This window comes from Paramormyrops kingsleyae, chromosome 17, assembly GCF_048594095.1.
Source record: "Paramormyrops kingsleyae isolate MSU_618 chromosome 17, PKINGS_0.4, whole genome shotgun sequence".
Lineage (NCBI taxonomy): Eukaryota > Metazoa > Chordata > Actinopteri > Osteoglossiformes > Mormyridae > Paramormyrops > Paramormyrops kingsleyae.
This window is the reverse complement of record NC_132813.1, coordinates 5,482,125-5,509,315: the sequence shown is the minus strand read 5'-3', so window position 1 is coordinate 5,509,315 and position 27,191 is coordinate 5,482,125. Positions and strand designations below refer to the sequence as shown.

The following is a 27,191-nucleotide window of genomic DNA, read 5'->3' as shown; positions in this document are numbered from 1 at the left end:
TTTGCAGCAAAGAACCGGTTTATTTACAATCTTTTCCCTTTTCAGGGTTTTTGTGGTGATGGGGTTGGGTCTCAGCTAACAGGAATTAGAAAAGGTAAACCAGTTAGCTAAGCTAATGGACCAAAATATAAACAAACTGGATTTACGGGACTGGTGTCAAACTGGTACTCACAAAACAAGACATACCAAAATATGCAGTGTGTGGCAGATAGGGCAGATAAATCAATACAAGTAACTCCCACTGACTCCTCCTCCTGAGACACTCATTGTGTGCCCCCCCCCACTGTCTCATTTCACAAATATCGATGCCACCAGAAGAGTCTCCCAGGACAGGCTCTGTGACCCTGAACGGGACAAGTGGCTACAGAATGTAGATGATGTCAGAAGGCTTCCTCCATTATTCCATGTTTACTCTTTGTTCTGCTTTGGGTAAACAGATGTTTTTATTCCCAGGTGTGATTTACTCTAAGATGAAGCTACATACTGTCAGCAATATGGCCATTTTACAAACCAGCGGTGGTTTGGGTGTCACAGCACCGCATCACATTGGATGACACTACGCCGCTAGTTTCTCCGAAAAGAATCCAGTCCTGCGTTGTGGGTTTTCCAGATCTACCTTAGAGAATTATCGTGGAAGCGCTGGTTGGGTTTAGCAGGATGATATCAACAGAAGATGCACTGTGAGGTGAAGGTTGTTTTTGGGTGGGATAAGGCAGAATCAGGTAGCCTGTTCTGTGGTCTAATTATATGGTTCATGCAGCAGCTGAGTGGGACACAGACCTTCTACATCGGTTACTTCAAGTACCTCCAAAGAGACCCTCTGAGAAGTGGGGTGAAGTTTCATAGGTTACCTGAGCTGTGGATTGGCCCTGGATTTCACACAGAGCACACAGTGTAACAGGCCATACACAGGAATAAGGTGGATAAGGAGACAGAGGGCGACATTCACGCTAAAGAGACAGATGGGGCAGCTAAGATGGGAGCGCCGTCTTCAGACTGTGGTCATGACTTTGAGGGAACCGTTGCGGAAACGCAGGATCTTCTTCTTGAGGGCGTGCGAGGCCTTGATCTTCGTGAACGCCCCGGGCTCCGAGGCCTGGGCAGGAGCCAAGGGTGGAATTAGCCGAGGGAGCAGTTGCTGGGGCCACACCAGACTCCCGCCCTCGTCGGAGTCGCTGGATAAGGAGCTGGAACCGGCGGAATCTGCTTCGCTCGTGCTTGATTCGGTGTCTCTGAGACCTGGTTTGATGCAGCCATCTGCTGTATGACAAGCTGCACACTCAGTGTATCCGACTCCCTGTTGAGGATGCAAGAGCCCAGAGGAGTAGCAATAGGTAGGGGGAGGGTATGGCCTATGGCCGTGCCTGGAGGCGTGGCCACCCAGAGGCTCCGCCTCTTGGTTGATCTCCTGTGTGGAGTGCCAGCATCTGTCCACTGTACTGACTGGCTGGGACCCTTCTGGTTGGGCTTGGCTCCCCTTCAGCTGATCTTGCTCTACAGTGTTGTACTTGTGTTCAGTAGACTGATGGTCCAACAGACTGTTCTCCGACTGGGAGCGGCAGGCCGTTCGGCCTTGTTTCATCGAGGGAGGGTGCTCCTCCCCAGGGTAGCATTTCTTCACAGATGTCTCCGGTCTGGGCCTGAGATGTTTGGGGGCATGCAAAGTCCAGCCTGAATTGGAAAACACAGAAGGCCAGTGTGTGGAGGTAGAGGCTAGAGTTTGCCGTGCCTGGCCAGGAATGCACTGAGCCTTCACTAACTGTTCACCTGGTACTTGGTGAGAATAGGGTAGATAGTACCTCTGGGAAGACACTTCCTGTCCGCGGTTGGGTTTTAGAGCCCTGCGGGAAAAGTCTAGGGAAGCCTGGTGTAGGTCATTCAGGTGTGAAGGTGTGGGTCGAGCACGGAGCAGAGGCAGGAAGTCCTCCAGAGCCTGGGCCACCCCTCTGCTTTGCCCTTGCTCTGTACTGTGACTTGGCTGCACCTGGCGGCCCAGATTCTGTGGCATGTCACTGCGTTCCAGTGCAGGAGGAATCTTCGTCCAGCAGAGACTGTTTTGTCTGGAAATGGCCCTGGCCTCGAGTGCGAGGCCGCCGCGAGACCTGCTGGGCCGGGGGGCCAGGGTGTATCGCTGGATCAAGCCCAGGATATATCTCTCCACGCGCAGAACTTGCTGGAAGTCCTCTCCGTAGGTTTCCGACTCAAATCCAGCTGGATACCTTGGGTCCCAAGGCCAGGGTTCCACCTCCCCACCCTCTGCGATGCCCTTCAGAGACGCGTGAGGGACGGAGAAGGACCGTGGCACCGCGCCACGAGGCACATAATCTAGCAAGCCCCCCCTATTGGCAGCAAAGATGTCCCCTGCAGGCAGAGAGCAAAGCACAGTCAGTCTAAACAAGAGACTATGGCTGGGGTGGCTGATACCGCCCAGATTCAGACAAAACACACAGAGCTGCAGACAAGACACAGAGGGACAGATACAATATAGTCGGTCGTAGCATCTACAGATGTGAGGTCCACTGTGGCACAGCACTGCTGCCGATTCCCATATCCACAGGGACACATTCCTTAACCACATCGTTCTTCCTCGAGCGAGGTCGTGCTGTAAAAGAACGCGTGTGTGTGTACGTATTCTTCCGTACAGCAGTCCTTTTACTCCCTCGGTGGTTTAGCCACTGGTGGAGAGCACCATGTCATGTGACCAGGCTAAATAACTTCCCCTATCTGATCAGGGTGATAAAGGGCTGTAAATAATTAGGCACCTATGAATGCCAACTGGACAGCCGAACTAAGTGTGCATGGGCAGAGTTTCTATCAAGACTTGTGGGATGTTGCCATCTATTTCCAGGAACTCCAGGACTCAGCCTTTTAGGAATACTGACACGTGTATTATACCCTCATTCTATACTAGCTGATGTAGAACATCTACATCAGCTAGTAAAATGTCACAATAAGTTATTGGCATGTATCTCCATAAAATCATCATGCACACAGTGTTTATGCTGCTGTGGCCATGATGTGCTATGGGTCTGGCTGGGGCATGAAACAGGAGCTGAGTGGTTTGGTGACAATTAAAGGTAAGCAGTTGTGTTTACTATTACTCTACACATTTATGTGAAGCTACAAAGTCACTGTAGTACATTTTAAATAAACGCGTTCCTTATTTAGCGTCCTGCTAACCAGCTAGCTAGCTACAAGCTTCGGACTCTACTCAGTGGCTGTTTGTTTCGTCTTTGAAACATCTCAGGGGGGCCGTGCTGGACCCCAAAGTGACTTTCAGTGGGGCTCCATAAACAATAAATGCGCCCCTGTTTGTGAGCAGCGTGTTTTGGGGTGGGGGGCCCTCACCGACAGACTTGGGTCTTTGCGCACTGGCCATCCACATGGCCCGGGCGTGGCCGGGAGAGAGCTCATCAAAAGCAGAGGGATCGGAGAAGCCCAGCGGCGACTGACCCTCACTCTGCTCGTAAAACCCTGGGGACGCATAGAGGCCGTCAGTGCAGCTCTGCCCCCCTGTCGTTCATAAAGGGGCTTCTCATGTCACACAATGCTGAACAAACATGCCAAGGTAGAAGATTAGCGAGCTTGCAGAATGTAATCACACAAATTAAAAATTTGCAAAAAATACAGCAATTAAGCAGTTATGCAACTTGACATATTATATGGGTTTCAAACACTATATACAAATTTAGTGCTGTCTTTCTGTATCTCTATGACAATGACAATGATTATTCATTTGCTGGTTTGTTTGTTTGTTTATTTGACACGGTGCATAACCTGAGCTGGGCCGGCTGTCTCCAGCATCACCAAGCGAGTCGGCGGAGGCTGTTTCCGTATCCACCTTCAGTTCCCCCACTTGCTGCTCCAGAGCTGTCACTAGCCCCCAGGGGGCGCACTGCAAGCTGTTCTGTAAGATACACATAGACATAATTAAGTGACAGGGACAAAACAGACTACCCTTAAATTTCGGTGCTTGAGTCTGTGGGCACGAACACTAAAGTCAAATGCTATCGTCAACGATTTCAATTAACGTGTTATTGTACTGACACGCAATACACTGGGACACATGCAGACATAATTACATGCCTGTGTGCATGTAAACAACACCCCCTAAAGCATGCAGTGCTTAAGCGAGCCTGTATGGGCAGTAAAACACCCTCATCAGTAGGAAGAACACATCGAAGGCAGTGTATGACACTGGGTTACGACACTGCACCCTTAATCAAATCCAGTGATTGGCGGAGTGATGTCACTGCTGGGCCCTGAACCCCAAAAGCAGAGGCGGACATTTCCGGTCCAGAATCTGCTTACTGGATTTGAAACAGATAAAGATCATCTATGGGTCAGATTTACATTCAATGCTAATGTACAGAGCCCTCTGCTGAGACCAGGGATTGAACCAGCAACCATCTGATCACAGGTACAGACTTAGCTCACTGGTACACTCACTGCCCCCATCTGGTACACTCACTGCCCCCATCTGGGCCACATCTGAATTAAACTTTTGACTGTAGTGCAGATACAGGCCAGATCTGGTGACCTTCAAAATGAACGGGAAACATTAAGTGCAGCTGTGAAGTGCACTGCTAGGACAGTTTGTATCAGGCCCATAGAAGCAGGACTGAAGTCCCATTAAGCGAGAAGAAGCCCTTCATTAATGAGAAACAGGGAAGATCCAAGCTGCAGTTTGCAGAAAAAAAATATATTTTACACAGAAGGATGCCCATAAATTGAGAAATGAGTGAAACAAAAAAATATGCTGCAATCTATTAATTTTTTCTGCTGCTGTATATAATCTTTGTTTAGAAAATTATGACACATAAATATATGACAAGGAAGGCATTCCCAAAAAAACTACTGATTCTAATACTTAAAAAAAGATCCGAGGATACAGTTCAGACTATACTGCTAACTGAAAGGGTTTTATTTTACTATTGTTTTTATTTTCTGCTGATGTATCGCAGTAGTGTTTATTTGCAGAAGCATAAACCAGCACTTCAAAATGGACCTAGTTTGATTTGCGTAATAAACGTCAATGAAACAAAGTCTGTCTTTTTTTAATCAAGGCCTCATGACTGACCAATGATCAGCATGCACAGGGCAAAAGGGCTCTGGAGCAGTTAGCCATCAGCATTAATCAGTTTGAGGTCAGAGGTCATTTTCAATTTTCATGCCAAGTATATTATAAACAAATGTGTGGCATATGTGCCATATTTCACACAAGTGTGCTGATGACTTCACTCAACTCTCTTTAGCTACTGAGTAACATTACTCAGCAACAAGGAATATTATTGCAAGACGACTTTTATTTTGTGCTATTAGCAAAGTGTTGTGCTTGATGTTAGGTCACTCCTTGTCTCTGTATGTACTTCCTTCAGGCCATGTGGACCCGTCTTTCTGTCGTGGTCAGACTGCTGGTCTGGGAACAAAGTGCTATTCATCTCGACCACTGCATCAAATAACGGAAACTGACAGGCAGCCTAACATTCAGTGCTGCTAATATGTGAGCACTGAATGTTTCTCAGTCAACTCTGCCAGGAAAAAATCCTCAGACAGTCAGTCATGTTTACTATCATTCTAAATCGGTCCAGCCAAAGAGGCGGTATTGTGTTTGTGCTGGGAGGGGATCCCAAGTACAGCTCTGTGTGTTTCAGAAATGTGGCCAAGAGGCCCTGTTGGCTTAAAACCTATGAATTAATCAACACATAACCATGGAAATGCTGAATTCCTCTGGTAGGGAGCAGGAGATAAGGAGAACATGTGTGAGACATTACCAATCAATCAATGAATGGTGCACTGAAGCAGACGCTCACTCGCTCACTCACTCACTCACGCACTCACTCACAGACATTACCAATCAATCAATGAATGGTGAACTGAAGCAGATGCTCAATCACTCACTCACTCACAGACATTACCAATCAATCAATGAATGGTGCACTGAAGCAGACGCTCACTCGCTCACTCACTCACTCACGCACATTACCAATCAATCAATGAATGGTGAACTGAAGCAGATGCTCACTCACTCACTCACTCACTCACAGACATTACCAATCAATCAATGAATGGTGCACTGAAGCAGATGCTCACTCACTCACTCACTCACAGACATTACCAATCAATCAATGAGGAGTGCACTGAAGCAGACACACACCATCACAAGCTTGTGTTTCCATCTGCATGCAAATCCACACGCAGAGACTCAGCACACACAGGCTAATTACTCACCAGGGCCAACGTCCTTGATTCCCTCCACTCAATTAAGCCTTAATTGTCCTCAAAAAGATATTAATTAGCTCAGTTATGACATTGCAGAACGCAGTGACAGACAGTGAATGTAAGTGCTGGGTAATTACAGAGATGCTGGGTGTTCTGTCATGGTAGTTATCCTGAGAATCCCTGGGGAAGACATCCCCCCCCCCCACACACACCCTACTCTGTACACGCTCATCCCACACCAAGCAATGATGTATGAAAGATCACAGCTCCTCCGGAGCTCGTTTTTTTTTGCTGGGGGGCTGTGGACTTTTGGGGGGGGGGCAGACCTCAATAACAAAGACACTGCTCAGGCGATATGTTCAGATTACACACACACACACACACACACGCACGTTTGTAATTATATCTTTGTGGGGACTCTCTATTCAGTTCCATGGGGAAAGCTCTAATCCTAACATGGCAACCTTAACCCCTACCCAGTCCTGACTTCAACCATAAGTAACCAAATAGAATTTTTAGTTTTTTGATTGCATTCACTGATCTTTGTGGGGACCTGAAAAGGGGTATCCACAACATTAAAATAACAGATTTTTATTAGTTTGCGGGGGACATGTGGTCCCCACAATGTAATGTAAACATCACTCACACACACGTACCAACTTCGCGACAAATGCTGGCTTTATACTCATTACACTCGCCACCGAGGCGCTGAAAGCCAAGCACAATGCAAAGGCCCAGAGTGACGTCGTCTTTTATCACCCCCAGTAGACCTCAGCCCACCCTGATTTGCAGACTGGCTCCAGCGGTCATTTTCTCCCCTAAAACCATGCCTAGTAATTTGCTTTTTTGCATTGTCCTCATGCAGTGCTTGTTAATGCCCACGGTGACGGCATTTCTCTGCTACACTGGGCGGCCATACCTCTTTTTTCTGGCTTGTCCTCTGTTTTTGGACCTAAAATGTATTTTTTGGACATATAAATAGCCAAAAACATCAAGGATTTTGCTTTGTTTTCGTGCTGACATTTGCTTTCCACAGTCGGAATACTTTCTGAGTGTATATTCGCATTGCTTTAATGTCTCTTGCCTCCAGTGTCCTTTTTTAAAAGAAAAAATTTATGAGACCAATCCCATGGTGCATTGCGTCCAAAGTTGGTTCTTGGGAGGCAAGTTAGCAAGAGCGCTCAGTTCTGTTCACCATCCTGCCCAGAATGATTCATATCCCAGCTAGCCAATAAACACTAATGTAAACAAGCATATAGTGTCTTTCTCTGTTGGTCCTTCTCTCTTTCACCGAAGCAGTTACACACACTGAACTGCAAGCACACTCAAGATCACTGCCCGCCCATAAGGTTAGCTGGACGTCTGGTCTGCAGTGCACACAGCAAGATCACTGCCCGCCCATAAGGCTAGCTGGACGTCTGGTCCGCAGTGCACACAGCAATTAAGATCACTGCCCGCCCATAAGGCTAGCTGGACGTCTGGTCCGCAGTGCACACAGCATCTTTGTTTCTCTCGCTGTTTCTTACACTTTGGATACAGGGCTGGTGTGCAGTGCTTTCTCCGTTGCTCATTGCCATTCTTCAGCTGTCACCCTGGGTGGCTTTATACTGCGGGGGGGTGGTGACCGTTTCAGCTGGGTTCATCTATCTTGGTGCGATTTTTCTCCTGCAAACACAGCCTAGGTCACCCAGCAGGCTGGGGGCCACAGCCTTTTGGGGTGGAGCTCCCCCCCCCCCTCCCGCAGCTTCACACACACACACACACACACACACACACAACTGCCACTAATTGAAACAGAAGTGGTTTGACTCATCGCTCATTCCCCTTTCTGCTGTCATGCCGGTCAATTTTCATCAAGCCTTTATAAACGAACCCCTTTCAGCAATGTCGTTTCATCGCTAAGGACAATCGACCATTATATCTCTCTCAGCTGAAAACAGATGAGACCCAGCAAAGCACATTTAGATCGTATTTGCGATTTTTCAAATATATGTTTATTGAACCAATTACTTAATGAATCCAGGAAAGATCGATGAGCGGTACTATATACGTAATGAAACCAAATCCGTTTCAAATATTTATCATTTCATTGGCACTTCCTTCAATAACGTGCAGGATCTGAAATACGTCGGTTGCCCCAAGTTATCTAAGATGCACTTAGCTTATTGTCCGGTGATTCTTATTCATCACGGAAGTAAAAATAAGATAAACAATAATGATAAAATAAAGGAAAAACCAAAAATAAAGACAAAGCGACGGTGAGTCTCAGGACAGGTCATTAACTGTGCTGCTGCAGCGGAGCCGAAACGCAGCAGAACCGGACGAGCTAATTTGTATTCAGCGCCACTCGCAGTCATTGTTTGCACCGCGGCAGGCAGAGTCAGCAGGAGGAGAGGAATTAATAATCGAATAATAATAATAATAATAATAATAATAATAAAAGTTTAATTTGTTACTCGGTTAGATCCTAAATTATAAAATCAAAGGGGATGCGTATGTAAAGCACCTCATGTTTATCGACGGAATACCACTATGCACCTAAACAGGAGGCAATAAAACCCCGAGTGTAATATTACACACCCCCTTAGTCTGCATGTGAACTGTAAAGGCGTGAATGTGGATTGTAAAGGCGCTGGATACATAAGCAGAAAAAAACATTAAATTAATATGATAGAATAAAGTAAGCGAATTCTTTACTATTAGGTAAAATCACCACGACAGATTTCAGAAACGTGTTTAACATGTGGGTTTAATTGAATTGTATTAATTGTATTCGTTGTTTGATTTTCATGCAAATGTATCAAGAATGCAAAGTTTTTTTCTGCTGAAACGTTAAACTACTAAAGTAGGATGGGAATTCAGCTAGTTATAGCAGATCTTTTAAATCAACACTTAATGAAAACATGGGATTTGTTTGAATTGTACGAGTTAATCCTAAATGCAAGCCAATGTTAGAAAGATGCGAATAACTGAAGAGAGCAATGTCAAAGTGATTACTTTACACAATGGGTGTTTATATATGTGCGCTTCCCCTCCCAGTCCACAGCTGAGAGACAGACAGACACACATGGACAAAGGCACCATCAAACACAACTATTTGGTGTCGAGAGTCACTTGACCGGACAACGGCGTCGAAAGGGGTCATTCCGAGGGGTTACTCTGACAACTTTGATACCAGCATAACCAGCACATTATTTTATTCCACATACTAACTCGTTTTCCTGCAGATGCAAATAAAATGGACACACGCCTTCACCAACATCGACGACGACAACAATAACAACAACAACAACAACAACAAGCAAAGATACTGGGTTTGTTAACATATGTCTTAATTTGGTCTTGTAGATGTTCTTACCAACTGGCGTCTCAAAGTCAAGTCATCTTGCCCTGGCATGGGCCCCGAGGGGGCGGAGAGGGGAGGCTGCAGGTCGCCGCGGGCGGGGTGCCCCGGGACGGTGTCCCCGAAAGACAAAGCGCCGAGAACCAGGCACTCCTGCCTCTGCTTCAGAAGCTCCAGTTTGCAGAGCCCCGCCAGGCTCGCCTCAATGCGCTCCTTATTCCGACTGCGATCTGCTGTCACGGGGAGAGAGAAGGCGCCTTGCATAGCTCCCCTCCTTCCCTGCCTTCTTTTAGAACAATAACCCCTCTTTCACACTTTCCGGGACGCAAATGTATCTTTTCACTGTAATTTTACTTTTTCTTCAACATTACACTTCAGATGTTGCTATTTTCTGCAAATTCTCGGACCGCTGATAACTCCAGTTAGTTTGTTCAGCCGCACAATCTTGCACTTGTACTAGACTGAGCATCAATCGCTCATCTTTGTCGTTTTTCTCTGCTACTTCTCAGTCCGCAGCTGTCAGCTGCCAATTAATGTATTCCATTCTTGCTTTGGCTCTATTGGGGGAGGAATCTATGATGCATTAAATATTTATTACTTCTGCCCTGCCCCCGCAGCTAGTCTTCTCCCGCTCCTTGACGTGGCTGGACCGCTGTTCTTGGTTGCTTAGTTTACATAGTCCAGCCTCCTTGCAGCGGATTCGCTGAAATCCGCAAACAACCCGCCTTTTCCCGCGAAATAGCCCCACCCCTCGCATAACAATCACCGAAGCTGGTTAATTATAATAACAGTAAACATTTCGGTTCAGAAATTTCCTCACTAAAGCATCATCATAAATCGTATTTTAAAGTATTTTAATACAAGCCCATCAATAATGTACTTACATTCATTTCTAGATACAGGCGTAAATAAACACAGCTACCTAAGAATAGAAACTTACTTTTTAAAAAGATATACATTTTATGCATTTACATTTTATGTGGGCTGTATTTAAACTATTTCAATATATTTATAATAATACAGATCAACTGGATGGTTACACATTTACGGCTATGATAACGTCAGATTAAACATGCTTTCCTGCATGCACTACTAATGGAAAAAACGATTTTTTCCTCCAATTTATAGAGTCTATTTGATAAATCACATAATTACAGTATTTTGCGTGTGCAGGACATTATTCATTATTTATTCCTTTTATTTCAGTTTCCCCACCCAATGTGGCTGTTTAATGATTATCTCTGCTATGAGTGAATATATGCTGACCCACATCTTCTTACGCGAGAGTTGACACACAGATTCGCATTGTATGTTTTTAAAACGACAATAAATGTGTCTTATGTGTCATTACATAAAACTTTGCACTTTCAAAACCTACTGAAATGCCTTTCTGTTAGAAAAGGTAATTTTCATGACTTGCTATATTATTACTGTGCAAATGCGATGTCCGGAACAACTCTGTAGATACCTAGAGAGGGATTAAACTATAAAACCACTAACACTTAGAGATTATACTCCTAAATACAGACATTATAAAATTAAATTTAAATACCTAATATAAAGAATGATTAAAAAAGAAGAATAGTAAAATTCCAGTGCTGGAAGAAAAGAATCCAGGAGCATATCATTGTTACAGAATATTACACTAAATAGAATATTTCACTTGGGGAGGGGGAGGGTAGAATAAATAAATTACTGCCCTTGAGGACTGGGGAGGCAAATAAAGGAGCAGTCACAGTGGTTGAGCTCCTAACGAGAGACCTTTCATAATGGCGTCGCAAAACCATAGTCAGAGTCACATTGCCTTTAAAGCACAGCACACCAGCGACCTGTGAAATGAAGCGACCTGAAATTTGCGTGTAGCTGCTGTATTGCCTGTTTTCTGCACGTGAAGGTTGAATTATTTAAAAAATTGCTAAATTGCAATGTGTGCTGTCAATCAACGAAGTGGGAAATAAGAAGTGGCCAGTGATTTACAGGCAGGGCCTGAGCTAGAAATTCATTCAAGCCCCCGTTTAGACTGGCACCTTCAGTCCTATGGAATATGGGCCTCACTTGTATAATACAATGTGCAGAGCAGTATGGAGAAGAGACTCCTGGGTAGATCTTTCTGAGTGGGAGCCTGACATTAGGATTTGAAGCCCCTATAAAATGATGGGTCCCCTGTATCTGCCAGAGTATCCAGGCCCCTCCCACATCTGTTTACAGGACACCTACTCCCTGTGATGCTCCAAGATCCATGAGGATCAAAGCAAAATGAACCCATGTTAGTATGGACTACAGTGTGCCAGCGTTTCCCAATCCAGTCCTTGGGGACTTGCAGACAGTCCACGTTTTTGCAAAAATGTCTGGCAGGGAGCTGGGAGGGAGCAAAAACCTGCACCGTCTATCGGTCCCCGAGGGCTGGGTTGGGAAACCCTGCTGGGGACAGTACTGACTTCACACGTACTGAATGCTTGATATACTTTTTCAAATAACAAATCGAAAATAAACACAGGTGACAGCAATCCAAAGCTTTGTTCAATACTCTTTATTTATATCTTCCATTTCTACTTCACATGAACCAGAAAGCTGTTGGGTCTTAGTCTCTAACAGGCATAGTCACCCATGGACCACAGTCTGCGCACAGCGCAGTTGTGCTTGTCTGAGTACAGCGTAAATATAAGCAACATATACATACAGTATATATGTATAAATCTATTCAAGATTCATCGATAGAGATCCAAACAGGTTCTAAAAAACATACATCAGATAATGTTGTGACAAACTTTAAGGTACGAGATATTTTTTTTTTCCCACTGTGAATGAACGGAGGATTGTACTCCAGTGGTGTGAAAGCTGGTTTTGGCGAGAGACTGGCATTGCCGTTCCAGAGGACTGCTCCTACAGAAAGGCAGTGTACAGAATTTTCTAGGATCCCTTGGGCAAATGTCTGAGCAATAAGCTCTCAAAACAGGGCAAGTATGTTAGCAGTTCATAATAATGCCCAATGAACCATTCCCCACTCTGGCTCTCCAACACATTAGAGATTAATCTCTTTTACCATGTACTTCATTTTAAAGGACTTTAGATTACAGTCCTATTCACTAATTCAAACATGGTCAATCAAAGATTAAATTAGTTGTAAATGTTTTCAAATGACAAACTGCATTTTATTCATTCCTTGCACTATTGGTAAATAAGAACCAAAATTGTCACTTTTCCCCATAAAATTGTCGGTTTTGACCAGCTCTGGCTGATTTAGACACCTTCCACTTTGCACCTGTCCACTTTTTGCCCGATTAAAAGACAGGTCCTCAAGATCATTTTCACTGTGGTATATAAGCAGGCTCATGCACTATTTGGAAATCATACAGTATGTCAGAAACCGAGGCTCTCGACAAACACGAAGATGTTGTGACGAGGAATCACACACAGAGCCAAATAGATTACAGCAGATGTCGGAGTGCTTCTCGCTCTGCACTGAAAAGACTGAATAAACCATTCAAAAGAACAAAAATTATAACAACCTTCTGACAAAACTGACTGCAAACTCATTCACTCCTAATCAACTTTATACGCCATTTGTTTGTATTTAATCTGGGGCAGAGGCAGGTCAGTCTTTTGTATTTATATTTGAATGGAAAAAAGAATAAAATGATTCAAGACCAAATAAAATGAATCATCGTTGTATATGAAAACAATCTGGTTTTAAAGCATTTAACACACTGTCCTGTTTTATAGAAATAATCAATTTCACAATCAAGTATGATTATTTGTGCACGTGTGTGTACATACACACACTATAATATTTAAAATGCAAAACAGTACCTAGTATTCGTTACGAAAATAATTATTTTCTTGTTTATTATGGTAAATCTGGAACATTCCAACTACATCTATCCAACCCTCAATCCATGATGTCGATGAGGAACCTCACACATGAATACTGGTCTCAGACTCATCTGAAAGACAAAACTGCGGTTTTTTTTGCAGCTGTTATACTATATGTGCAATACCTCTGGCCTAACAGTTCAAGAAATGTGAAATCCATAACACAGAGTGCGACTACTTCCTAAGGTCTGCGCACATCGCTGACTTCCGTTGACTCATTGACTCAGAAAACAGCTTAACTTGCAATTTGCAGTTGGATGAATTGTATGCCTCGTGTTCACTGGGCTATTCAACACACAACTGTGTTATAAACATTGTGACGTTGGGCTTTACATAAGCTATAAAGCATCAATGACAACAATTTGTATTAAACAGCAACTGAACCAATATAACTGTATGCTTGATAAGCACCATGTAACCACTATGTAAGTACACACTGGTAAACAGCTACTACATCTGGAACAGAAGGTGAAATTATATTATTCAGAAACATACTCAGTCTGACCCACATTGAATGTCTCAATAACTTCATCCCAACAACATGCCGACTGAACACTCGCACTTATGTAATAAATAAAAAAAACATCTGTGAAAATTACACACTGCAGCAGCATTGAATTGGTAAATTACACAGTAGAAAAAAAAACAAACACAAAAATGAAACACACTGCTACCAGTATAAATCACAAATGTAATATAAACATGAGGAGAGACACCGATATACATAAAACTTTCATGTGAATTCGGATACATGATCTTGGATCTGCTATGTGTAGCTAATTCTGTGAATGTTAATTTGTAGCCTAGGGGGGGTTAAGATTGTGCTGAATACAAAAGATGAATATCTAGTTACTGCTTTCACAGAACCCTTCCTGGCTTGAGAGGGTATCCTACAGTCAGCTATACCCATGTATACGTTTCCGTTCCTCGAGCATTCCCTCATTCTCATCATGCCATGACGTATTAAAATTATCTGCACAGATTTTTCCACCATCCCAGCACAGCACTTTGTTTTTTCTCACCGAAACACAGACGCGGCAGTGGAACCTGACCTAGCATCCCGTTAAGACATGAAAGCTGGTGTGCAGAGGACAGTTCGGGGAGTTGTGGTGAGTTGACTGTTCTAGTACATTCTTTGTGACCACATTGATCACGACCAGTTCGATGACAGTCACGATACCACACGGATTTATCGAAGTCACCATACCTTGGGGTGAATTGCACAGAAAAATCATACCATCATACATTTAAATGTGTGAGATGCTGAAAACAGTTCAGACCATTCAGACCTACTCTATAACTTCCTCATCCAATAGGCACACATCTTATTGGGGGTAAATGTAAAATACAGACATTTAGGTCTATTGGGGCAAATTATTTTCAGTTTCTTCAAGCAGGGGATAGAATATAGTCCTTTTAGCACATCTACAATAAATAACTGAGGGCCACAGTCACCTCAACCTAACCCCTCGCCCCCAGACTCTTTCATGTTTAATCAGAATTATGTTATCTGGTCTTCTTGGATTTTACACGTACTGTGTTCTGCTACATGCAGAAGACACTGGGAGACATTAAAATGGGTTTTATCCCCAGAACCTAATAAAAGGCGCAATATGCTCGATTGGACGTATCAGCAATTGCATAAATGTTTTATAATCTCTGTGCTTCCTAATAATACTCTGGAAGATGGTTCAACTAAAATTTAAAGCTCACAAAATGCCAGGAAGAGACAACACCGAAGGCGCAACTGAACTTGGAAAACATGGAAAGGAATCTTCTTTTATGAAGAGGAATGTGATATATTAACAGAATCTATTGCATCACATGCTGAGTACAGAATTTACAGTACAGAGGTGGTCATCTCTTATGTTACAGACAGCTCTCCTCTTTACATGTTACAGTCAGTCTACATTCAACTCCAATTGCACATTGCTGTTGGTATTTAGGAGTTGTGTGGGGGGTATGGCCAGTCATATCTTCAACATGAACTTTTAAAAGTATTCAACGTCCGACTTGAATGGGCTGCAATAATTTAGATGATTTGAGACAGACAGAGCGGAAGTAAAACAGTGCTGATATGTCTACTGGTGTCAAGATCGCTGTGGACTCCTCAGCTGGACTGCATGAGCTGAGAGCTGACAGTAGACCTGAATGACTGCCCCAACCGGCTGGAGAGTAAAGGTGCGGTCACACACACGCGCAAAAAAATATTCTCATACAGCTCCACTGTAATCGCTCGACGTGAAAAGCAGAAAATTTGCTTCCGGTAGCACAGTGAATTTGCGGGCAGTTTGAACTTTGACCCGCGAATGCGCCTTGCTAAACCAGTCCGTTGCGGCATGTGGGCAGGACTGACCCCTCAATGTCAAAGAAGTGCAATGGAGAGGATATTTATTTTATGTGCATTAGCATTATTATGGCTCGAAAGTTATAAAAAAAAAAAAAAAAAGTGTGAGAAGAATGCAAACGTGCTGTTACGACAAGAAATTATTACCAGCACATTTCACAGTTTATACCAATAATGTATACTTATGTACCAGTTATACTTACAGTATGTACTAACTAGCATGCTTCTCGTGTATCTTGGCAGACGGTATTTTCAAAAGCAACACTATTCATTAGCTGAATGAAAATACCACGGTATACTGTATAATCTGGTCTTGACCATTTTCGATCGACTGGATATTTTTTTGCGCTAGTGTGACTGCATCTTAAGGGGCAAAGCGCAGCTATGTCTGTGAGGGTTTACGGAGAGCCCAAGCGCCTACAACAGAGCCACTCGTGCGTAATGGACTTTCAACAGTGCGGCGATTCCCCGAGGACAACGCAAGATGAGGAGCGCCTTTCACCATCGGCATATGCCGGCTGACACATGGGACGTCAGACGTTTCTTACACGCACACACATGCGCACGCACACACACATGCACGACACAAACATAAATTACATGCCAAGGACGTATCTAGTCGTGTTATCAAAACACTCATCCTTTCCCTGCTTAAACTCTGCATCTTTCCATAGAGCTCTGTGAGGTTTCATATATACATAAATTAAGAATAAATATCTGAATCATAACTTACACACACACACACACACACATATATATATATACACACATATATATATATGTATGTATGTGTGTATACATATATATAATTTCCATCTTCAAGCATTTTCGAGATTCACAGTTGAGTAATCAAACACTTACATTGTAACACAGGTTAACCCCCTTCCCCAGCTGCAGTATCCCTTTTTATTGACTTACAATGAACTGATTGCTCTACCTCAATCACTAACATTCGCCTATATGCAGCCAAAGGATCTCAGATCCACTATTTGGTGCATCAACATCAACTCACTCATCAGTCCGGCCCAGTGTGACACAGACTACTCAGAGAATAACCGCGCTTAGCCGGTCAGATTCACACATAGCTTTCCAAGCTTCCTCATAGGTCTAAACTAATGTTAATACTGAAGTGCCCTTTTGTATCCAACCCTATAAGGCTTAGATAAATAACCTGTTTGGGAAAAGGAAATTTAGATTGCCTCTATGTGTATATTCTGTCTGAGGAAGGTACCGGGCTCAGAAGAATTTGAAGACAGAAGACGACAAATAAAACTGAATTCATGGTATGACTGTGATTAAAGCCAGGATGGGCTAAAGCAGCCATTACCATCGAGTAGAGGCACCGTAAAACATGGTGATAGTAAGTGAATACACCAGACAAGACAGCGCACTTAAAGATGCTGATGTTTTGTCTCTTTGAAACAGGCTACAGGTAAAGTCAGGCTTTGACAGCGAGGAAGGGGTGACTCCTGGAGAGTCACATGATGTTAAGGCTCGGAGTGAAGCGGAGTACACCCTGTATACCGCTACTGCCCCCTGGTGGCAGGCTTGCTGCGGAAATGCAGCCTTAGCAACGCCGAACCTGACCTCCTATCTCTCCATTCCTGCCGTCGTGGACATTCATTTTTAAGTTTTTATTATTTTTTTTTACGAATGAAATTCACAACATATAATTATTAACTATGTTATATATAGATATATATATATAACATATAAATGCAACACCATGGTACATAACTATCAGGGAAACCAGCCCTAACACTCCATGGAAGCTTAGTAAAAATAAGCCCTGTTGAAAACACTTTAAATATAATTATTCAAAATATACATCTATATATTCCACCTTTTAATATCTAAACAACGGACATTCGGTGGATTTCTGGTCGTTAATTTACTTGGTCCCAGATTTGAAAGGTTAAAAGGGATACTGCAGCGCAAGTAGCTCTGAGGGCCCGTCCGATCGAAACAGTCTAGGGACTCCTGAAAGTCTGGGAACATAAAAAAATCTTTTGTTCTTCTTATCCACAAATATAGCAGGAGCTGGACTAGAAATCTTCATCAAGAAGAAGTTTAGGTAAAGATAACTGCATGCTAGAAATTTTCCCATCTCTATGCGGTAACAGCTTATGATAAAACATTCTGCAAAAGAATCAACGTAGGAAAAAAAAAAAAACAAAGCAAAAACAAAACAAAAAAAACAGGACTGTGGAAGTGTAGGCCGAGGTGAGCGACTCTGCCACCTTCCCAGGATGCCTCAGTGCTGACGGCGGCCCACTTCCTGTTGGCAAGGTCTCGTGATCTTGGTGGGCGGTGGCAGCAGCAGCAGATGCGTTCCTCGATCATGTCTGGTGCAGGTACTCTCTCGCACACTTGTACGCATATTTAACTGCGCATAGTCAGGTATTGCACACTGATCCCTCCTGGCCTATAGATTGTCTGTCAGTGATATCGGCTCCTTTTCTCTTCTGCTTCTGGGCTGTAGTCCCTCAGGCCGACGCCCTTCTGGAGGCTCAACAAGGAGTCCTTCATCTGTGAGGACAGAGGAGCATGCTTGTGACGCTGGACACAAGGAACGGGTATCCACACCGAATGATTATTGAGGCTGGCAGCAGCAGAGGAACATATGGAAGCAGAGAGCATCATGGGTATGATACAGGAATAGGCAATGCCATTAAATTAAGGAGATGTAGATGTCGTACAATTTGCAATTAGCCACGCCCCCGGGGAACTTTCCGGGCAGATGTGCTACCCCCCCGGGTTTTCCAGTGCTCCCTCCCGTGGTGTCCGCTCCCTCTCACCTGATCTAACAGCAGGACAGAGGACTTAATGATCTCCTTCCACTTCTGCAGCTCGGAATCGTGGTAGCGCTGCTGCGCCTCCAGGAGCTGTGCCCACTCCATCTGCGTCTGCGGCAGCTTGCTGATCCGAAACAAACGAACAGCGCGGCGCAGGTCAAACCGGCCGTCCTCTCGACGGTTCCGGACCTTCCGGAATGTTCTCAGCGACATTCGCACAGCAATATTGCCAGAAATACCCCACTGAAGAAACCACATGCGTCGAAGTATTTAACTTTGATTCTCTACAAACTCCGATCATTGTCTTTTCAAAATTTATTTGCAATTTCTATTATTCAGCTCCAGCAACCTGAACCATCATAAATAAATGTACAACACAGCTGTCATTTTCATGCAATATTTTCACATTTCTCAGTGGCTCATGAGAGGTAGTGCCTCAAGCTTACAGGGCTTGAGATTGTATTCCCCACTCTGGGTGTGCATACATGTGTGTTTGCATGTTCTCTCCATGTTTGTGTGTGTTTGCATGTTCTCTCCGTCTTTGTGTGTGTTTGCGTGTTCTCTCCGTCTTTGTGTGTGTTTGCGTGTTCTCTCCATGTTTGTGTGCATTTGCGTGTTCTCTCCATGTTTGTGTGTGTTTGCGTGTTCTCCCCGTGTTTATGTGTTTCCTCTGGATACTCCAGTTTCCTCCCACAGTCCAAAGACATGCAGTTAGGTGAATATATCCATATATCTTTCTGAGATCCAGAAATGCACTTTTGTCCTGTGTTTTCATGCATATCACTCATATTATACATGCCAGCCTATGAAGTCCTGTTGTTGCTTAAAGATTACGTTAGGGCTTTAAGATGACATCACAAGTGCAGGGTTGTGATTTTTCCATCCCCATTTAAGTTACAGATGGATGGCGTCCCATCCAGGGTCTTGTGAGATAAGCTCCTGCTCACTTCTCACATCTCCAGCACCATTTATTCCAGGGCTGTGGACAGACCTTTCATGCAGCCGTAGGCCCTGCCAGGTGGTGAGGCTCTGGGTGGTGTGCTCCAGCATCCATAGCTTGTAGAACAACAACATGTTGAGGAACACCAGCAAGACCAAACTACAGGGATGAGGGCAAAAGAACCAAAATCAAGACCAAGACAGGACAGGACCCCCCTGCTGATGCCCGGTAATCATCATGTCCACAGAACAATACGGTTTGTCAGCAGACATGTATACCTTAAACAAATCCTATGGAAAGCGATGAAAGAGAAGGAAATAGGAATTACACTCATAAAGACAATGAAGAGCAGGCATGCGTGACCACATTTTTGGCGTTTGTGAGGAAGAGTCACAGAAGAAATTTTAAAATTGAAAATTGAAAGGCTTTATACAAAGACTACAGAGGAGTAGAAAGACTGGACTGAAAGTGAGGCACTAATATAGCCGAAACTAGTCAAATGAAAGTGTAACATTGTCATGTCCTGACGAAAGGGGACATAAAAACGGTGCGAGGTGAGATGTTGTGTCTGTGTGGAGTGGACTGTCCCGAAGCCGGACCCTAGTGGAGCGGACTGTCCCGAAGCCGGACCCCAGTGGAGCGGACTGTCCCGAAGCCGGACCCTAGTGGAGCGGACTGTCCTGAAGCCGGACCCCAGTGGAGCGGACTGTCCCGAGGCCGGACCCCAGTGGAGCGGACTGTCCCGAAGCCGGACCCCAGTGGAGCGGACTGTCCCGAAGCCGGACCCCAGTGGAGCGGACTGTCCCGAAGCCAGACCCCAGTGGAGCGGACTGTCCCGAGGCCGGACCCCAGGCGTGCAGCTGGTGATACTCACACAAAGGTCACGATAAGGAGGAGCTTGGAAACACTGTACAAGGCCAACCCACTGGGTACGTGTTCGGGGATGTGTCTGGTTTGAGTGGAACCTGCAGGGGGAGCCAGTAATGATTTAAAAAAAACTAGCACTGATGCAAAGCGGGGCTTGAATCATTAATCATTTACTGTTTTTAGTAAAAATGCTTTCATAGAGTCTAAAGAAGCTTCCCTAAAGCCACAGCAACCGGGGCCTGATGGGGAGTGGTAGAAAGTTCATTTCCTTAATCACTGGCTCTAGCCCTAACCTGCCACGTGTTTGATGCGATGGATAACCTCCTCGTCTGTGGGCGTGGTGACGGGGCTGAGGGCCTCGTCCAGGTGCTGCGCGCGGACGTGGGCCAGGGGCCGCTTCCTGCGCCGGGCCGCTGCCGTCTTCGCCGCCTTGGATTTGGGGGACTCCCTGTGGAGCTCGGTCAGCGCCTCTTCCATCTTGGACAGTTCTAGCTCTGCGGGCACAATGGGGTTAACCAGGCAGCTGCCACAGTTTCAGCACGCCGTGTGGCCCCATGCCCCTGATTGACAGGTCACCAGATCAGATTCTATGGTCGGCACAGTGATGTCACCCTTGGGCGCCTGAGCAAGACCCTTAACCCTCAAATCCTCCAGGGACTGGCTGACCCAATGTCTCCACTGTACGTCACTTTGGATAAAAGTGACCAAATATGTAAACTTATAAGCAAGTCAGTTGTTTTCAGTTTGTTCTTATATATTGTGCCAGTAAATATTGGGATGACATTAATAGTATATATTAAATAAATTGTTTTATATATGTCCTATTATATCTACAGAATGTACAACAAAGATCAGTCAGTTAGCAGACTTCCTGAATATTGAGTATTGTTTCATGTGAACAAAAAAAAAATTATCCTGACAGTATTTTAATGATGCATCAACTGTGCAGCCTTCAGTCATGTGGGTTATACTCACCCAGATGGCGGAAGTTCTCATCCAACCCACTCCAGAAGTTTTTCTCAATGAAGCCTTTGACGAGTCCCCAGGGCTGCTTCCGGTACCGGAGCTCGGTGGACACCCTGGCATAGAAGCAGGAAGAAAATGCCATGTGCGACATGTGCCATTAATGTGGTCGCGTGACACCATGGTCACGTGACACCATGGTCAAGTGGCGGATGTTGACCAAAGCACGCCCGGGCCTCACCTCAAGCGGCACTTGCTCTTGGCTACTCGCGTCAGCATGTAGCGGTTGAGCGTGTAGAAGTAGTCGTGGTACGGGACGTCGTGCGTGATCACCTCCGCGTCGATGATGTAACACTCACTTTCCTGGCTGGCCTTGTACAGGGTCTGCAGGATTGTAACAGCAAGACACTTGAACAAACACAATGTATTAACTTTATATTTTCTCACACGTCATGCTGTCCCCTCTGCTAACCCTAATGGCAGTAGCTGCACATTTATACTCTTGATTTAATGTAATACCTCACTTACACTCAACAAAGAGACTGAATAGTGGATAGAAAGGACATACATTTTACTTATTTTTTTTTTTACTTAAACCAATTAATACACTTTATAACCGTTTTCAACTTACACAAATATTTTTTTGTTGTTTCACTGCAAACCACTTCAGGACTATAAGTATGAACTTTTCAAACAGAGGACTGACACATTTCCGTAAAAAGGTAGAATATATTTCATAGCAGCCTTAGAATGACGATAGAACGACGAGCACCATGATCAAGCCCCTCTGTACAGAAACTGTTAAAACTGTTGGGAGATTAAGGTGACAGATCAGCCGCAGGGTCACCACAGGCGGTTCCCGTCTAACCTGCGTCTCTGTGACAGCGGCCGTCTTGGGAGCCAGCGGGTTGGAGAGGGAGATGGTGTACATGATGTCTCTGGTTTGGTTTCCTGATTCATCCTTCTTCCACGGGTGGTACACCACGTCTGTGGGACAGGGGAAGCGGCGGTGCTCGACACATCAAGCTGCGGGGAACCTCGGTTGGCCATGCCGGGGGTGGGCAGTGCCGAGACAGAACTCACCGGAGAATCGGCGTTGCTCCATGAAGTCGCTCATGAACTGTGATTCAGTGAAGAGGATGTCGTACATCTTGTCCACGCTGAAACTGTACACCTCATTGATGTACTGCCGCCCGTTCAGGTCATCGTGAAACGCCTGCACCTCCCCTGCACACGAAACACAGTATGGCTCATAAACAGCACCCCCTAGTGGTAAGTCTCCTAAATACACTGCATTTGAAATGATAAATGGGGTCGTGTGTGTTCACAGCTCCCCAGCTGGCCCGTGCTGCTACCTTCGTCATGCGTTTCCGAGGAATCGCTGAGCTCCGTTGGGATGTCCTCATTGTCGTTGAAGTCAAGCGACGGAGAGGGAACGAGCTCGCTTGGTTCGTTGGCCTTGTCTTCGGGCATCGGGATAGACAGTAGATCCCCGTCAGGCAGGCAGTCTGTGTACACCTCCGGGGGGAGGTCAAACTGCAGGGACAAGGGGGGGAGCAAGGCCAGTCAGGAGGGGACCGTCATTAACACCTGATGCGACACCTAATCACATGGCTGCTCCATCTCCCCTTTCTGCCATCAAGGCTTCCCTTGGAATTGTGCTAACTTAACTGCGACGGCTCTATGCGATGTGTAATCTCAGCCACAGTGGGAATGTAGGCGAAAGGGCAGCATGGATCTGCTTAGCCTGCCTGGGGACGCGCTGAGCTGGTCCACACTAAAGGTCACCACCCTTCAGGGCAGATTTTCATTTAACCAGGATTTGTAGAGTTTTGTGGTAGAAGCCTAAAGTTCAAATTCCAAGAGGGACGCCATTGTACTAGATATCATCACTCCGTCATATAACCTCCTGCTGCTATCAGCACTACGCTGAACTGAGGCATCTGCCAAAGGAGAAATGTCCCTGAGTGAGTCCATAGCTAGGCGGGGGTCGTGTTACTGACGGAGATGGGCGGCTCGCTGCTGCCGCTGGAGGTGATGGTGCTGTTGGTGATGGACTTCTTGGGCAGTTGCGGGCTGACGTCATGCTTGGCGTCCGAGTTGCTCTTGGAGGAGTTGTCATTCACCTCGTTGTCCTCGGCGGGGATTTCCTCGCAGTACCTATGGCATGGGTGGCGGGTGGAAAGGAAGAGTCAGGGTTCTGCTCATCAGTCGTAGTTTCTGACTGTTCCTGAAGCACAGTGTTTTAAGGCTCACACACAAAAAAAAGATACTTGGATTCAAAAAGTCAGATGATAGTTCTGTTTATCTAAATTGTAAGAAAAATGTCTACTACATCCAAAAGATAAGGGTTTGCACTTCCTCCACCAAAAGAACGGCCGGTTGGGATTTCACACTGCGCATGTTGAGAATGCACAGTTGACAACGGGTATTAATTTAGAGCAGGCTGAAAATAACCCTGACAGGTGGTGTCATCTAATCCCGGACAGTAATTAAGGAGCCTTACATAAGGCCGAGGCGGAACATATGTGATGGGAAGAACTAAGAGCTTCAAAAGAGAATTTCGTAGAGGGTTGGGTATGGCGGCGGAATCTTGCAATGGCAAAACTAACCCCATGGTGTTAAAGTCATCGTCAGGTGGCACATAGTCCTCGTCGTCACTGGTAAGGCCCAGCTCGTTGCCGTAGCACTGGTGAACAAAGTGCCACAACTCTTTGGGGCACAATGGCTATGGGGTAGGAGAGAGAGACAGGAGAAGAAGACTTAAAACTTCATTTCATTTTTCTTTAGTTCCATCCACAAATAGCCAATCTACTGAATCACTCCTCGCCCTTCTACATACTTTCTACAGTAGTGTTTCCCAACACAGTCCTCAGGTACCCACCAGACAGCCCATGTTTTTGCTCCCTCCCAGCTCTCTGCAAAAATGTGGACTGTCTGAGAGGCAGCATGGAAGGGAGCAAAAACATGGACCCACTGTGGGTCCCCGAGATCAGAATTGGGAAACACTGTTCTACAGGATTCACTGCTCTGACAGGAACAAGCAATTTTTGTGAAAGATTGCAATAAACACAAGCCAGCCTCCACCAGCTCCTTGAATACTACAAAAACATTTACCCCCAACTCAATTAGAGAGTCATTCATATTCTCATTAATAGTACAGAAGAATTGAGAGCTTCAATGCCCACCCCTAAAAGACCATAATCCAGGATATCAGCACATTTTACTTTAATGTATGATTATTAATCCAGTATTCTGAGGTTTACTGACTTTCAGGCTCAACAAGTAGAGTATAGTGCTAACAATGCAAAGGTCATAAGTTCAAATCCCATGAAGCAAAGAAATTACAACCCTTTGGGCTTACAGTATCAGATAAATGGATGCACTGAGTGAAACAGAATACAAAAAACCTCACCTTTTCCAGAAGGGCGTTCTGCCACAACCTGAACATCATCATGTACGTTCTGTCCCGGGCCCCAAACGAGGTGAAAAAGTGCTGCAGGTAGGAGATACAGGGAGGTGAGAGCTCTGATATACTGGATGGGAATCCAGGAGAGAGGACAGGAGACGCTGGCGGCCCTCACCTTTTCGGCATCAGTGCAAACTTGAATAGCATTGGGGATGAGGCGCGCGGTCTTCTCCTTCGTCATGGAGCAGATGTCCTTCAGCCGCACTGTCAGCTACGAAAAAAAGGGCAGGACAGATGGCACACAATCGAGGCAAGAAACCTCGTCTGACGTACAAAACTCAACAAGCTACAAACGCCCTCCAGCCGAAAAAGCCTGAGTTTCTTGTTCGGTTAAGACACAAAGAGCAAAGAATATGGCAGAAGGATTCCAGAAAGACAAGTCCTTACCAGGGTTTCCCAGCGGAAGATGTTGCTATAGAAACAAATCCAGTTTTCCGAGAGGTAGAGCCGACCCTGCAGTAGGATGTCTCTTTGCAGGGCGCAGGAGTAATCTGTCGGGAAGTCAGAAGCCATTACAGACCCACTAGCGAGGACCCCAAGGACAGACACCATGTTTGATGTTTTAGTTGGGGGGTGGGGGGGGGGTTAAGGCAATTCTCAACTAATGCCGGCAGGTAGGTGGTACTAAGTAATGTCAGCAACCCAGAAGCAGAAGAAAATCCACCATATAATTGACAGAAATAAATCAGAAGTGGTGTGTAGCTCTGAAGAGATTCCTTGACTGGAAAGCACTGATCCCAGGATTCATTCTGACTTAATTCAGTCAGCCAGGTCCCGCGTGTCCCACGCGTGTCCTGCGTGTCCCACGCGTGTCCTGCGTGTCCCCCTTGATGAACAGGCCCCAAGGCCTTTGCCTCCTCACCGACAATGAGCCGCTCCGTGTCCGGAAGCTGCTTAAAGAGCTTCCTGAAGTCCTCATTGCGCTGCTTGTATGTGGGACTCAGCACCTGGGTTGGGGGGGGGGGAACAGAGGTTACCCTGAGAGGAGGGGATAGTATGGAAACCTGCCCGCTTGACGTTAGCGTTCCGAGACCCCCCCATACTACTTAAAAGCTCCCACAGGCTCTACGTATGGATGGGTGACATGCTGAGCGTGCCGGGTTCCGTGACCCCCGTCCCCTCGAACCAGAGATCACAGAGAGTTCATTGCCATTCCTTGCAGTTTCAAATCCGCCAGTAGCAGCATGCTGCCTCATTCTCTACGGCTAAGTTCAACAGGCTGATATCTGACTTATATGGATCACACAGGCAAACATTGAACCAAATCCCAAGGCAGAGGCAACAGTACTCTTAGCTTAGAGAAAAAGCCCAGAAATCAGAAGGCAGGAATATCAGGCGGTGACCAGCATGACAGACCAGTGGCAAAGTTTACCAATGAAAAGTTAGCACCTGTTTCAAAGTTATTACTGTCTGTTGCCTACCTGTTGTCCCAGCAGGGTATATATAACTCTGTTATTTAATCCGTTCAACGTCTACTGACCACTGAAATATACCCAACATGTGACAGCTTGGCTGTGGTCTGCAGTCCCAGTTTCGAAGTGGACAATTTCCTGCTTCATTATCATGGGAAACGTATTCCAGCACTGTATTCCGACGTATTCCAGTGATCAGGGAACTTGGCCAATTTTAGAATCCAAATCCTGGGTAATTATCAGAGAACAAACTTCAGTTCTAAGCCACTGACTTCACTTAGGGGTTTATCTTGATGGCTTTTATGTTAAATAAAACATTAAGCGGCGACGAGTAGCTACAACAGCTGGACTGAGGTGCTACACGCGTCTCTGCATGCTGACATGGCTGCTTCTGCTGGACAGTTGTGGAGGCAGAAAGGGGGAATTGACGCAAGAGGGCATTATGAGCCTCTAACATCAGTAAGCATTCGGGTTTCATTTGGCCGTGTTGAATATCCATAAACCTACAGTATGGCAAACAAAAGCTTGTTTCATTTTGGGGGTATAGAACAGGCTGAACGGTTCCACCGTTGAAGACGATCCGCTCTTGGACACAAAACAGCAACAACCGGCTTCCAGGCAGAAGACTGCTCTCATTTACATAAATTATAAATTAAATATTATTATACTTATCTATCAATCTAACCGAAAAACCGGATGGTGGTTGAAATATGCAGACCAAACACGTATAATGATCTCAGACGGCTTTTGTAAACATGGACACATTGTGAAAGACAACGGCATAAACCCTGGCGTGTTCAAGAGAACTGGAAGCTCAACATGTGAGGAAATTACGTGGTCACAGAGACCCATGGGGAGGGCTGGTCGTTCACCTTGATGTCTCACCGTATGACACGTGTCTAGAGGCACTGAGACAGAGTTGCCGTGAGGCAGACCATGGAGATGCACAGCTGGTGTGAG

The 27,191-nt window shown here is 45.3% G+C and overlaps 2 protein-coding genes across 24 annotated transcripts in view; both read right to left on the bottom strand.

Annotated features, from left to right (window-relative positions):
- On the bottom strand, positions 1 to 10,370 carry LOC111848996 (dapper homolog 3-like). The gene is made up of 4 exons (XM_023821450.2): positions 9,581 to 10,370; positions 3,778 to 3,907; positions 3,349 to 3,474; positions 1 to 2,361 (listed from the first exon to the last, which is right to left on the bottom strand). The coding sequence occupies exons 1-4, from the start codon at positions 9,827 to 9,829 to the stop codon at positions 992 to 994; spliced, it is 1,875 nt and encodes a 624-aa protein (XP_023677218.1). The 5' UTR covers positions 9,830 to 10,370; the 3' UTR covers positions 1 to 991.
- A 1,709-nt stretch (positions 10,371 to 12,079) lies between these two features.
- The window catches only part of LOC111849614 (protein Aster-B), a 122,185-nt gene continuing 107,073 nt past the window's right edge, over positions 12,080 to 27,191 (bottom strand). For all 23 annotated transcript variants that reach the window (XM_072701079.1, XM_072701069.1, XM_072701074.1 and 20 more), the window contains 16 exons: positions 25,682 to 25,766; positions 25,207 to 25,310; positions 24,935 to 25,030; positions 24,766 to 24,846; positions 23,963 to 24,078; positions 23,354 to 23,510; positions 22,706 to 22,886; positions 22,434 to 22,577; positions 22,219 to 22,337; positions 21,592 to 21,734; positions 21,363 to 21,466; positions 20,681 to 20,881; positions 20,395 to 20,485; positions 19,572 to 19,679; positions 18,584 to 18,704; positions 12,080 to 18,314 (listed from right to left, as the gene is read on the bottom strand). In XM_072701079.1, coding sequence (XP_072557180.1) covers positions 18,225 to 18,314; positions 18,584 to 18,704; positions 19,572 to 19,679; positions 20,395 to 20,485; positions 20,681 to 20,881; positions 21,363 to 21,466; positions 21,592 to 21,734; positions 22,219 to 22,337; positions 22,434 to 22,577; positions 22,706 to 22,886; positions 23,354 to 23,510; positions 23,963 to 24,078; positions 24,766 to 24,846; positions 24,935 to 25,030; positions 25,207 to 25,310; positions 25,682 to 25,766 — 1,941 coding nt within the window. In that variant the 3' untranslated portion in view covers positions 12,080 to 18,224. The remainder of the gene's footprint in view (positions 18,315 to 18,583; positions 18,705 to 19,571; positions 19,680 to 20,394; positions 20,486 to 20,680; positions 20,882 to 21,362; positions 21,467 to 21,591; positions 21,735 to 22,218; positions 22,338 to 22,433; positions 22,578 to 22,705; positions 22,887 to 23,353; positions 23,511 to 23,962; positions 24,079 to 24,765; positions 24,847 to 24,934; positions 25,031 to 25,206; positions 25,311 to 25,681; positions 25,767 to 27,191) is intronic.

Excerpts from the sequence above, each read along its gene's own strand:
- LOC111848996 (XM_023821450.2), bottom strand. The coding sequence starts at position 9,829 with ATGCAAGGCGCCTTCTCTCTCCCCGTGACAGCAGATCGCAGTCGGAAT. Across the intron at positions 3,475-3,777 it reads AGACAGCCGGCCCAGCTCAG|GGTTTTACGAGCAGAGTGAG; the intron begins GTTATGCACCGT and ends ATGCGTCCCCAG. Across the intron at positions 2,362-3,348 it reads GCAAAGACCCAAGTCTGTCG|GGGACATCTTTGCTGCCAAT; the intron begins GTGAGGGCCCCC and ends CTCTGCCTGCAG.